Here is a 13,526-nt window from a genome sequence, read left to right on the forward strand (position 1 = left end):
CCTAAAAAGCAAAAAAACCCAGAAGATCAAAAAACTTTCCCTACAATCAGTCAACATAAGCAAAACTAAAATCTATACTGCCTTCTGAACATAGATACTTCAGGGAGAATAGTCACAGTTCATTTCTGAGGTATTAACAAAAAAGCTAGAGAGATAACAGGGCTTTATGGATTCCAAACAGTTCCCTTTATAAATAAAAAAAAAATCTGGAGATGGACAAAGACCTTAAGTCCTCAACCGTACAGGAAGGAAAGCTATAAAATGGTTAGTTAAAAAATTGTTCCTGGAGTTTCCATTATGGCTCAGCGGGTTAGGAACCCAACAGTGTCCCTGAGGACAAGGGTTCGATCCCCGGCACTACTCAGTGGGTTAAGGATCCAGTGTTGCCATAAGCTGTGGCATAGGTCACAGAGTTGGCTCAGATTCCATGTTGCTGTGGCTACGGCCAGCAGCTGTAGCTCTGATGGGACCTCTAGCCTGGGAACTTCCATATATCGCAGGAGTGGGCCTAAAAAGAAAAAAGAAAAAAAGGAGTTCCTGCTGTGGCACAGCTGAAACAAATCTGACTAGTGACCATGAGGTTTGATCCCTGGCCTCGTTGTAGTAGGTTAAGGATCCAGTGTTGCCATGAGCTGTGGCATAGGTCACAGACGCAGCTCAGATCTGGTGTTGCTGTGGCTGTGGTGTAGGCAGGCAGCTACAGCTCTGATTCGACTCCTAGCCTGGGAACCTCCATACGCTGTGAGTGCAGCCCTAATAAGAAAGAAAAAAGGAAAAAAAAAAATTAGTTAATCCTATTTTTTTAATAATAAAAGAGCAATTCTTACAAATTAAGAGGAATGTTCAAAAAATAAATGTAAAAAACTAGAATTGGACCCTACTGTACTGATGGTACACCAAAGATAACGGGGGCTTTTCTGATAAGCGGCAATTTGTACTTCCAACACCAGCAAGCACATCTGGATAACCCTTGCATTTCCAACATAAAAGCAAAAGAAATATTACAATGTTATTTGTATTAAAGAAATATTTTTTCTGACTCTAAAAATAACCCATTTAAGGAGTTCCCATCGTGGCTCAGTGGTTAACGAATCTGACTAGGAACCATGAGGATGTAGGTTCAATCCCTGGCCTTGTTCAGTGGGTTAAGGATCCGGCGTTGCCGTGAGCTGTGTTGTAGGTCGCAGATGTGGCTCGAATCCCGCCTTGCTATGGCTGTGGTGTAGGCCGGCGGCTGCAGCTCCAATTAGACCCCTAGCCCGGGAACCTCCACATGCAGCAGGAGCGGCCCTAGAAAAGGCAAAAAGACCAAAAAAAAAAAAAAAAAAAAAAAAAAAAGGCAACCCATTTAAACGTGGGTTCACTGTGGCTCAGTGGGTTAAGAACCTGACTAGTATCCATGAGAATATGGGTTTGACCCCTTGCCTTGCTCAGTGTGTTAAAAGCATCCAGCATTGCACAAGCTGCAGTGTAGATCACGGATGCAGCTCGGATAAAGTGTTGCTGTGGCTGTGCTCGAAGCTGGCAGCTATGGCTCTGATTTGACCCCTAGCCTGGGAACCTCCATGTGGCATAGATGTGGCCCTAAAAAGATAAAAATAAATAAATAAATGGAAAGGTGTGTTGATGCAAAAGCAGAGCTCAAACCTCGTTTCCTCCAGATGTGCTCTTTGCGTGGCTGATTTACTCTGTCTTCCCCACAGAGAGTATATAATGAAGTCCAGTCCTCCTACTCATCCACCAAACCGGGGCAGCCTCAGACCTCTCAGCACACACCCACAAGCTCCTTAATCAAATATGACTTCTGCTAATACAGTCATCTTTATTTCCAGTCATTTAAATCAGTTTATTAACACCAATTACTATCACAACCTCCATCTACTTTGTTATCTTTTTCAAACATGTGGAATCAATATTTTAATTATATAAAAACAGGACATTTTAGGAGTTCCCATCATGGCTCAGCTGAAACAAATCTTACCAGCATCCATGAGGACGCAGGTTTGAGCCCAGGCCTTACTCAGTGGGTTAAGGGTTAAAACAAACAAACAAAAAGGATATTCTAGAGCGACAGAGGCAATCACCACGTGCACAGTTGAAACTCTGCCATAATCAAATGTGGAGGCTGTGATTCACCCAGCTGTTCCGGATTTTTTTATAGCAGATAATACATACACCATAAAATTTACTTTTTTTTTTTTTTTGCTACTTAAAGGTCACACTTAAAACCTACAGAGGTTCCAAGGCTAGGTGTTGAATCAGAGCTAAGGCTCCTGGCCTACACCACAGCTATAGCAACAAGGGATCTGAGCCACATTTGAGACCTACACCACAGCTCATGGCAACGCCGGATCCTTAACTCACTGAGCGAGACCAGGGATCAAACCCACATCCTCATGGATTTTGGTCAGGTTCGTTAACCACTGAGCCATAAAAGAAGTCCAAAATTTACCCTTTTAAAGTGTACCACTGGTTTCTACTATGTGCAAACATCACCAAAACCTAATCCCAAAATATTTTCATTACCCCAAAAAGAAACCCTGGACTCATGAGAAATCAAATTTCCTCTGAGCCTCTAGCAACTAGTGGTGTACTTTCTGTATTTTTTTTTTTTTTTTTTTTTTTTTTGTCTTTTTGCTATTTCCTGGGCCTCTCCCGAGGCATGTGGAGATTCCCAGGCTAGGGGTCAAATCGGAGCTGCAGCCCAGCCTACGCCAGAGCCACAGCAACGTTGGATCCGAGCTGCGTCTGCAACCTACACCACAGCTCGCGGCAACGCCGGATCATTAACCCACTGAGCAAGGGCAGGGACCGAACCTGCAACCTCATGGTTCCTAGTCAGATTCGTTAACCACTGTGCCACGGCGGGAACTCCTACTTTCTGTCTTTATGTATATAACACTCCCTTAAAAATTTATCTCAGGAGCTCCCATCAAGGTGCAGCGGAAACAAACCCAACTAGGAGCCATGAGGCCGTGGGTTGGATCCCTGGCCTCGCTCAAGGGTTAAGGATCTGGTGTTGCCACAAGCTGTGGTGCAGGTCGCAGACATGACTCGGATCCTGCACTGCTGTGGCTGTGGGGGAGGCCGGCAGCTATAGCTCCAATTTGACCCCAGCCTAGGAATCTCCATATGCCACAGGTGTGGCCCTAAAAAGCAAAAAATAAATTAATTCATTCATAATAAAATAAAAAAAATAAAAATTTACATTCATGAGTGCTGCATTTTCAGTGTCATGAAATGTTCTTCACAAAATAACTATATACTAATCCATCCACTGTAAGTATAATCTACTTGATTCTAAAAGAGGACTCTATCCAGTATTCTGTGATAATCCATGAGGGAAGAATCAGAGAACGGCTATGTGTGTACGTATGACTGGGGTCATTTTGTCGCCAGCCTATGCCACAGCCACAGCAACTCGGGATCCAGGCCACATCTTCGACCTACACCACACCCAATGGCAATACCGGATCTTTAACCCACTGAGCGAGGCCAGGGGCTGAACCTGCATCCTCATGAATACTACTGGTCTGATTCATTTCCACTGAGCCACGATAGGAACTCCTCACTGGGTATTTTTGCCAATATAATAATTGTGCCAATATAATCTTTTGCAATACCTCAAAAAAAAGTTTTAGTAGTTTGTGTATAATTACGTATAAAAAAATTACTTAACCATCTTGGAGTTCCCCGATGGGGAAGCAGGGTGAGGATGTTATTGCTGCCGTGGCACCAATTCAATTCCTGGCCCAGGAACTTCAAGTTTAGCAGGTGTGGCTAAATATTTAGTTGCCAATCCTGGAGTTCCCACCATGGCTCAGCGAATCCAACTAGGAACCATGAGGTTGCGGGTTCGATCCCTGGCCTCACTCAGTGGGTTGAGGATCCGGTGTTGCCATGAGCTCTGCTGTAGGTTGAAGATGTGGCTCGGAACCCGCACTGCTGTGGCTCTGATGTAGGCCGGTGGCTATAGCTCCGATTAGACCCCTAGCCTGGGAACCTCCATATGCCGTGGGTGCAGCCCTAAAAAGATGAAAAACAAACAAACAAACAAAAAATGCACAAAGTAACCTTCACTAAATGCTGGACGTATTTTATATCCTTTTGAGTTTTGTTTTTTGGGGGCCGCACCTGTTGCACATGGAAGAGTCCCAGTCTAGGGGTGAAATCGGAGCTAAAACCGCCAGCCTACACCACACCCACTGCCACTGCCACAAGAGATTCCAAGCCATGTCTGCAACCTACACCACAGCTCAGGGCAACGCTGGGTCCTTAACTCATTGAGTGAGGCAAAGATCGAACCCACAACCTCATGGTTCCTAGTGAGATTGATTTCTGCTGCACCACAACGGGAACTCCCATATTTTATATCTTCATTGTGGTGCCAGGTACAGGACTACATACGTACTTTTTGTTGGCCATGCCCACGGCATACACAAGTTCCAGGGTCAGAAAATGGAACTCATGGCAGTGACACTGCCGGATACCTAACCTGCTAAGCCACCAAGGTGACTCCCTTGATGAGCTTTAAAAGATGTATATAAAGGAGTTCTCTGTGGCACAGCAGGTTGAAGACCCGGCATTGTCCCTGCCCTGACTCAAGTTCAATCCCTGGCTCAGAAACTTCCACATTTGGCACAGCCCAAAAATAAAACCCTCACTGACCTGTACATGTACAACTGGCTGTATTTTAATATATTCAAATTACACTTCCAAGTTTATAATGTCATTCACTATCTAGGGTAATATTTTTCTTTTTTCTTTCTAGGGTTGTACCTGCAGCATATGGATGTTCCCTGGCTACATATCGAATCGCAGCTGAAGCTGATAGCCTATGCCACAGCCTATTCAGCAACGCCAGATCTGAGTCACATCTGCAACGTAAGCCACAGCCTGGGGCAACACCGGATCCTTAACCCACTGAGCCAGGCCAGGGACAGAACCTGCATCCTCATGGACACCAGCTAGGTTCTTAACTGGATGAGCCACAAAAGGAACTCCCATTCACTGTTTGTTTTAGGGCCAAACCCAAAGCATATGGAAGGGCAAGTGGGAGCTGCAGCTGCCAGCCTATGCCACACCCACAGCAACACCAGATCCAGGCCTCGCCTGCTACCTACACCACAGATGATGGCAACGCTGGATCCTTAATCCACTGAGCGCAGCCAGGGTTCGAACCCATGTCATCATGGACATTAGCCAAGTAGTCGGGTTTGTTACATCTGAGCCACAACAAACCTCCATTAAAATATAACATTTTGCTTTGACACAAAAGCTGTTCAACAAACTGAAAGAAAATCATGATACAAAAAAAATCATGTAAAAAAAGAAATTAATAAAGGAGACATTCCTGAGATTCAAGTATGAATCAATACTCCAAAGATTGAAAAATATGACTCCTACAGGTACAAATACCCTATCTGTAGTCATCGAGTATTTACTCAACACCTACTTACTGTCACATGTCAAGACAACAAAGGAACTACAAAGAAAGACGTCAGAACAGAAAGAGGCCTATATGTCACTGTACAGAAGACAAGATGTTGAAACTTACGTTGTTAGCAAGAACGCCCCATCACCACATCTTTCCAGAGCCTTTCGTGCAGGAGGTTTTGCAGCAAATTCTACAAAACCTTTCCCCGTAGCTCTACCACGGTCATCCACAACAACAACAGCTTTCTCTACTGGACCGAACTGAGAAAACGCTTGCTCTAGGAGCTCATTGGAAACAACTGGAGAAAGGTTCTTGACAGTTAGGGCTGCTCCATGTGTAGCAAAACGAATTCGCAGAGGTCTGCTCTTCAAAATGGTGCCATCCAGCTCTGCTTTTGCAATTTCAGCCAGGGTTCTGGATTCCTTTTTAGGAGGAAAAGAAAAAAAATCACTTTTAGAAAATTATAAAAACACATTTTTTTTCTCGGCCACATCCACAGCGCATGGACGTTCCCAGGCCAGGGACTGAATCTGTGCTGCAGCAGCAACCCAAGCCTCTGCAGAGACAACACTGGATCCTTAATCTGATGCACCACACTGGAAACTCCAAAGATTTTTAACAGTGGTTTGTTTCTTGGGATGAGAGCTCTAAAAAATGCTGATAGGGTCATTTTGATTTTGTGTCTCTCAATTACAGTATCATTTGCATGTCACTAATTATTTAAAGATAAGTTAATTTAAGTTCTAACTCTAATGTCTTGTTAAAAGTCATCACTTAAAGATCACCTGCTCATAGAGAGTGACAGAACACTGTGAGTCAACTATAATAAAAAATTTTTTAAACATTATCTGGGGAGTTATCGTTGCAGCTCAGTGGCAACAAACTGGACTAGTATCCAAGAGGATATGCTGGTTCGATTCCTGGCTTCACTGGGTGGGTTAAGGATCGGGCATTGTCATGAGCTGTGGTGTAGACTGCAGACTGGCCTCGGATCTAGCGTTGCTGTGGCTGTGATGCAGGCCAACAGTTACGGCTTCAGTTAGACCCCTAGCCTGGGAACCTCCATATGCCGTGATGTGGACCTAAAAAGAAAAAACAAAACAAAAAACAAAACAAACACACGCACACACACACACACAAAAAAACACAGATTAAAGAATTTCCTTCTTGAAGAATCCCAAGTCAGCATAAAACATAGGCATCTAAAACAACAAACCAGTAAAATGAATACAGGTATGTTCTTTCTGAGTTTGAGATCTTTCCAGTGAAAACTAAAAGAGGCTTTATACATGTTTGTAAAGAGTACAAATGTACTACTTCAAGAAAAAAGTCTTAAGGTCACAAGAGCTTTATTTTTTTTAATTTTTATTTATTTTTTTCACAAGAGCTTTTTATTCAATCCCTAGAATGTTCACAACGGCTTTAAATTACTGCATGTATGCTAAAACCTGTCTACAGAACTAATTTTACAAAGACATAACATTTTTACAGATCCTCAAAATTCAAAATTTATTACAGTTAACTTAGTTAAAAAAGGTAAAGAGGGAGTTCCTGTCGTGGCGCAGTGGTTAACGAATCCGACTAGGAACCATGAGGTTGCGGGTTCGGTCCCTGCCCTTGCTCAGTGGGTTAACGATCCGGCATTGCCGTGAGCTGTGGTGTAGGTTGCAGATGCGGCTCGGATCCCGTGTTGCTGTGGCTCTGGTGTAGGCGGGTGGCTACAGCTCCGATTCAACCCCTAGCCTGGGAACCTCCACATGCCGCGGGAGCGGCCCAAGAAATAGCAACAACAACAACAAAAAAAGACAAAAGACAAAAAAAAAAAAAAGATAAAGAGATTTATTCCATTTGAAGAGAAATCAGAGTATGCTCTTAACTTAGTAACAGCAGTAGCACCAGGAAACACTTCACGAATATCTAACTAGGGATATGTCCTTCGCACCTAAGATGTCATTTACTTCAGCAACTCTGAGTAGACTTCAGAGGAGTTCCCCTCGTGGCACAGTGGAAAGGAATCCAACTAGGAGCCATGAGGTTTCGGGTTCAATCCCTGGCCTCGCTCAGTGGGTTAAGCATCCATTGTTGCTGTGAGCTGTGGCGTACGTTGCAGACACCACAGATCTGATATCACTGTGGCTGTGTCGTAGGCCGGCAGCTATAGAGCCGACTGGACCCCTAGCCTGGGAACCTCCATGTGCCACAGGTACAGCTCTTAAAAGCAAAAAAAAAAAAAAAAAAAAAAGAAGAAAGGAAAAAAAGTAGACTTTAGGAATGAAGTCTTCAATTACAATGCTGTCACAGATAAAATCAGGAATGGGAAGAAACATGAAGAAATCTAATGCGGTGATGTTAATGTCTTCACCTAAAATCACCAAATCATACACTTAAAATTTGTGTGTTTCACTACATGTAAATGGACTCTAGTTAATGATAAGCATGCTGAAATGTTTAATGGTTATGGACTGATGGATAGAGAAAGAGATGAATAGATATGTGAAAAAACATACAACAAAATTTAACTGTAAAATCTCGGTGTTAGGAGTTCCCATCGTGGCTCAGTGGTTAACGAGTCCGACTAGGAACCATGAGGTGGCGGGTTCCATCCCTGGCCTCGCTCAGTTGAGGATCCAGCGTTGCCGTGGGCTGTGGTGTAGGTCACAGACGTGGCTCAGATCCTGAGCTGCTGTGGCTTTGGCGTAGGCCGGCAGCTACAGCTCCGATTGGACCCCTAGCCTGGGAACCTCCATATGCCGCAGGAAGCAGCCCAAGAAATGGGAAAAAGACAAAAAAAAATCTAGGTGTTAAATGCTGGAAAGGGTGTGTTGAAAAGGGAACCCTCCTCCATGTTGGTGGGACTGTAAATTGGTACAACCACTACCGAAAACAGTAAGGAAGTACATCAGAAAACTATACACAGAACTACCGTATGACCCAGCAACCCCATTCTTGGGCACATATCCGGACAGAACTTTCCTTGAAAAAGATACATGCACCCGTATGTTCACTGCAGCACTATTCACAATAGCCAAGACATGGAAACAACCTAAATGTCCATCAACAGATGATTGGATTAGAAAGATGTGGTGTATATGCACAATGGAATACTACTCAGCCATAAAAAAGACAAAATAATGCCATTTGCAGCAACATGTATGGAACTAGAGACTCTCATGCTAAGTGAAGTAAGTCAGAAAGAGAAGGACAAATACCATATGATATCACTTATATCTGGAATCTAATGTATGGCACAAATGAATCTTTCCACAGAAAAGAAACTCATGGACATGGAGAACAGGCTTGTGGTAGCTGGAGGGGGCTGGGGGGGGATGGACTGGGAATTTGGTATTAATAGATGCAAACTACTGCCTCTGAAATGGATAAGCAATGAGATCCTTCTGTATAGTACTGGGAACTATATCTAGTCACTTATGATGGAGCATGATAATGTGAGAAAAAAATGTATACATGTATGTGTGACTGGGTCACTTTGCTATACAGTAGAAAATGGACAGAAAAACTGTAAACCAGCTATAACGAAAAAATAAAAATCATTATTTAAAAAAATCAAGTGTTAAATGTTCATTTCTGTATGCCTAAAATTATTCATAACAGTATGATTGGGGGCAGGGGAGTAGACAGAGCCTGGTGAGGACTTTGTAAAACTGGAAAGTGTTTCTAGACAGCATCTCCTATTCAGATTCTGTCAGATATAGTCACCATATCACATACTGGCTTTTTTTTTTTTCTTCCCAGAAGCAAGAAATATCTGTTTCTCTGTTAAGCACTTTTTCACTGCTGGCAAATTTTTTAATGCTTTTGGGGCCAAATAACATGTTTATGCTGTCATGAATTTTCAATGTCATAACCCATCTTCAAAGTTTATACTTTTTACACTTTTAAATGGTTCTACATCAGGGCTTCCCAACCTCAGCACTGGTAACAGCACGGGCAGAATAATTATTATTATGAGGGGCTGTCCATGCACTGTAGGGTATTTATGTCAGTAGAACCACCATCAGTTGTGAGAACTAAAAATATCTCCAGACATTGCCAAATGTCCTCTGGGAAGCAAAAGCACTCCTCTAAGTGTGTACGAAAGTAACCAGAGAGTCAATTAAATTTATGTATTTGAAATGAACCAAAGATCTCTTTACTTTGTATCTCAGAAGAGTGACGGTAACTTTCATCAAGAGGTTACTTATATGGCAGCCATTATCTCTCCCCTTCAAATACATACATGCACCCACACGTCTGTGTGCATTATCTTTCTCCATCTCACCAGCGATCCGTGTGGGTTTTTCTACTACCCTCACCGTGTACATGGGGAAACAGACCTGTGAAGGGCAAAGTAACTTGTCCAAGATCACACACAAATGCCGATTTGAATCTATACAGAAATCACAACCTCCACCAATACACCATAAACCCCACGATCCAGCTGGTATCCCCGTATCACTCTGCATAAAATGTGGAATTACCGGTTCTTAATGGAAAGGAATACAAAAACAAGAAAAAAACTGTCACGTGACTACCTCAAGATAGATTGCTTGAACTAGGGCCTAATGCTTTCTCCTGGTCCCATTCCAAAGTATGCGATGTTTTCTCTCATTGTTTACGAATGGTTAGAATTCCCCACTGCAGAAATTAAGTATAGTTAATTTATACTTACACAATATATATAATTAAGTATGAGCAGGAGTTCCCTGGTGGCCTAGTGGTTAAAGGATCCCACACTGCCACAACTGTGGTTCAGGTTGTTGCTGTGGCACAGGTTCAATCCCTGACATGTGGTGCAGGGAGTGTGCCCCTCCCCCCAAAGTGATAATGGTTCTCAAACTTTAGCAAGTATCACAACAACATGGAGGGCTGGTTAAATCCCGGAACTGCTGGGCCCCAACTTCAAATTTTCTGATCCAGAAGATCAAGGATGAGGGCCTAGAAGCTGCATTTCTAATGAATTCCAGTTAACTGATAAAGTGAGACAATTTCTGAAATGGTATAGGGTTAGCATGAATGGTAAAACAAAAAATGTAAGTAGCCTTCTGCTTATACTTAGAAGAGATGTAAAGCTACTAGACAGGGACCACTCTTCCGTGAATCACTGCTGCAGAAATCGGTTTACTAAAGCTAAAAGCAGGGGAAAATAAAAGCAGAAACCAAATACTGATCAAACTACTGACTGTTTTAACTATATTAAACTCACTTTAGGGGAGTTCCGTCATGGTTCAGTGGAAACAAATCTGACTAGCATCCATGAGGACTCGGGTTCAATCCCTGGCCTTGTTCAGAGGGTTAAGATTCCAGCATTGCCATGAGCTGTGGTGTAGGTCAAAGACGTGGTTCGGATCTGGCATGGCTTTGGCTGTGGCGTAGGTTGGCAGCTAGAGCTCCAATTCCACCCCTAGCCTGGGAACCTCCATATGCCATGAGTGCGGCCCAAAAAAATTCAAAATAAATAAATAAATAAACTCACTTTAATAATGCGCCACAGGCGCTCCCCTGTGGCACATCAGATTAAGGGGCATCACCACTGCAAAGAGTTTCCAGACGAAAGTTTCCAGACCTATGGCCTGGGAACTTCCACATGCCATGGGCACAGCCGAAAAAATTAAGTGTCCTACAACCTTTCAGTTAATTTACTTAATCTAAATTGCTGGTAGCCATCCAAAACCTAAAAAACAGTATCTGAGTTTAAAATTCCACAAAATGTGTACAAAATACCCAGACTCATCTTTAATGTATCACGTACTCACACTATGTGTTAGAACTTCGTTCGCAAGTAGCTGCCACCTAAATTCTTTTTCTCACCATTACAGGAATGCTGATTCTTTACCATCTCAAAAATGTCTCAGAATTCGTCAACTAACTGGAAAACTACAATTAACTGGAAATAGATGTCTAAGAAATTTTATTTTTATTTTAAACATTAATTACTGAACAAGTGAAAAGTATTCCTAAAAACACAAACGAGATAAATTACACCACTACTTTAGAGCCACTATGGCACTACTGTACCCTACAGCCACACTATTACTTACATTCAGTTCTGTTATGCACTATATGACTTTCCTAAATAAAGGGGAAAACACACACACACTTAACTATTTAGAGCTTTTAAATTTACCTGTGAAACAGAGTTCAGGTTAAATAAACTCTCAAGTATCCATTAAGTCAAACCTCATAAACGAAATTTTAATTTCCAAAAGACAAATTTTTAACTTTCCTACACAAAAATTCAGGACCATGGGTCTTGAGAATATCCCAAAGAAGACAGCAGCCCTTTTCACCCCATTTCACAAGCCCACCGGAAACAAACTTGAAGCAAGGAGAAGTTCCCACTGTGGCCCAAGGGGATCAGCAACATCTCTGGAGCAAAGGGACACAGGTCTGATCCCCAGCCGGGCAAAGTGGGTTAGGGATCCAGCACTGCCATAGCTGCAGTGGCGAAGATCACCAATAATGGCTCAGATCTGATCCCTGGCCCAGAATTCCATATGCAGCGGGGAAGCCGAAAAGAAAAGAAAATCGAGGGCCCATGTTGTGCAATACAGCAGCCACAAACCACTACTGGCTACTGAATTAGAATAAATAAAATTTAAAACTCAACTCCTTGGACAATACAACAGCCATATTTCAAGGGACTCTGGTATGGCTAGTGGCTATTATACTGGACAGGGCAGAAACGCTAAAGGAAGGATTTTTAGATAAGAAGGAAAAACTTTTCCATGTCAAAAGAATGTTTATTGGCTTATTTTTAAGTGTAAGGCTTCCAAACAGGGAAATGCTGCCCTACCATTCTTTCTCCAGAATGTCAACTTCAGAAGAGACCAAGATGGTGCCAGAGACTAAAAATTGTGAAAATGTTAAATAACACTTTGGAAAATTCACTAAAAGTTGCCTATAATACTTTATTATAAAAACCTAACTTTGTTTATTCTCACTTATTTATTTTGGCCAAACCTATATAATGCGTAAGTTCCCAGGCCAGGGAACAAACCCTCACCACATCAGTCGACAACTCCAGATTTTTTTTTTTTTGTCTTTTTGCCTTTTCTAGGGCCGCTCCTGCGGCATATGGAGGTTCCCAGGCTAGGGGTCTAATTGGAGCTCTAGCCGACAGCCACAGCAACTCCAGATCTGAGCCGCATCTGCAACCTATACCACAGCTCACAGCAACGCCGGATCCCTAACCCACTGAGCAAGACCAGGGACCGAACCTGCAACCTCATGGTTCCTAGTCGGATTCGTTAACCACTGTGCCACTAAGGGAACTCCGACAACACCAGATTCTTAACCCACTGAGCCACCAAGTAACTCCCTAACTCCCTTTAAGGTAAGTTTTAGATTTATATTAAAAATAATTTTAGGAGTTCCCGTCGTAGCGCAGTGGTTAACGAATCCGACTAGGAACCATGAGGTTGCGGGTTCGGTCCCTGCCCTTGCTCAGTGGGTTAACAATCTGGCGTGGCCGTGAGCTGTGGTGTAGGTTGCAGACGCAGCTTGGATCCCGCGTTGCTGCGGCTCTGGTGTAGGCCGGAGACTACAGCTCCGATTCAACCCCTAGCCTGGGAACCTCCATATGCCGTGGGAGCGGCCCAAAGAAATAGCAAAAAGCCAAAAAAAAAAAAAATAATAATAATAATAATTTTATCAAGTGACAGGCTGTTCGCTAACATCCAAAACATAGTTAAATGGGAGTTCTCGCTGGGGCACCAAAGGATCAGCACTGGCTTGGGAGCAATGGGACGTTGTGGGTTTGACCCCCATCAGGTACAGTTGGTTAAGGATCCAGCGTTGCTGTGGCTTGAATCTGATCCCTGGCTGAGGAACTCCATTTTTGCCAAAGGGAGGCCAAAAATGGAAAAAAACAAGCAACAAAAGAAAACCCACAAAACAAAAACATGTTAGTGAAACGTACTTAAAACTTATGTTCAAAAGGTCGATTATTATACACCAATTTTAAGGAATTTCTAGGTCTTCAAATGTTCTACCTAAAAACGGTCTCATTTGATTATGTTTCTCTACGTATTAGAATTTTGCCTTGTCCACTCATCGAAAGAAGAGTTTAAGTTCTACAAAGAAAAGCTTC

The 13,526-nt window shown here is 42.8% G+C and overlaps 1 protein-coding gene across 8 annotated transcripts in view; it reads right to left on the reverse strand.

Moving 5' to 3' along the window:
* Window positions 1–13,526, reverse strand: part of PSPC1 (paraspeckle component 1) — a 94,774-nt gene that overhangs the window by 80,078 nt on the left and 1,170 nt on the right. For all 8 annotated transcript variants that reach the window (XR_002336589.2, XR_014818903.1, XR_002336587.2 and 5 more), the window contains exon 2: window positions 5,558–5,859. Coding sequence is in view for 4 of the 8 variants with exons in the window: in XM_021065421.2 (XP_020921080.1) it covers window positions 5,558–5,859 (302 nt within the window). In the remaining 4 variants the exon portion in view is untranslated. The remainder of the gene's footprint in view (window positions 1–5,557; window positions 5,860–13,526) is intronic.

This window comes from Sus scrofa, chromosome 11 (genome assembly GCF_054392235.1).
Source record: "Sus scrofa isolate SSC_HxYL_T2T_F1_AM1 chromosome 11, Sscrofa_HxYL_maternal_Yorkshire_Landrace_v2.0, whole genome shotgun sequence".
Lineage (NCBI taxonomy): Eukaryota > Metazoa > Chordata > Mammalia > Artiodactyla > Suidae > Sus > Sus scrofa.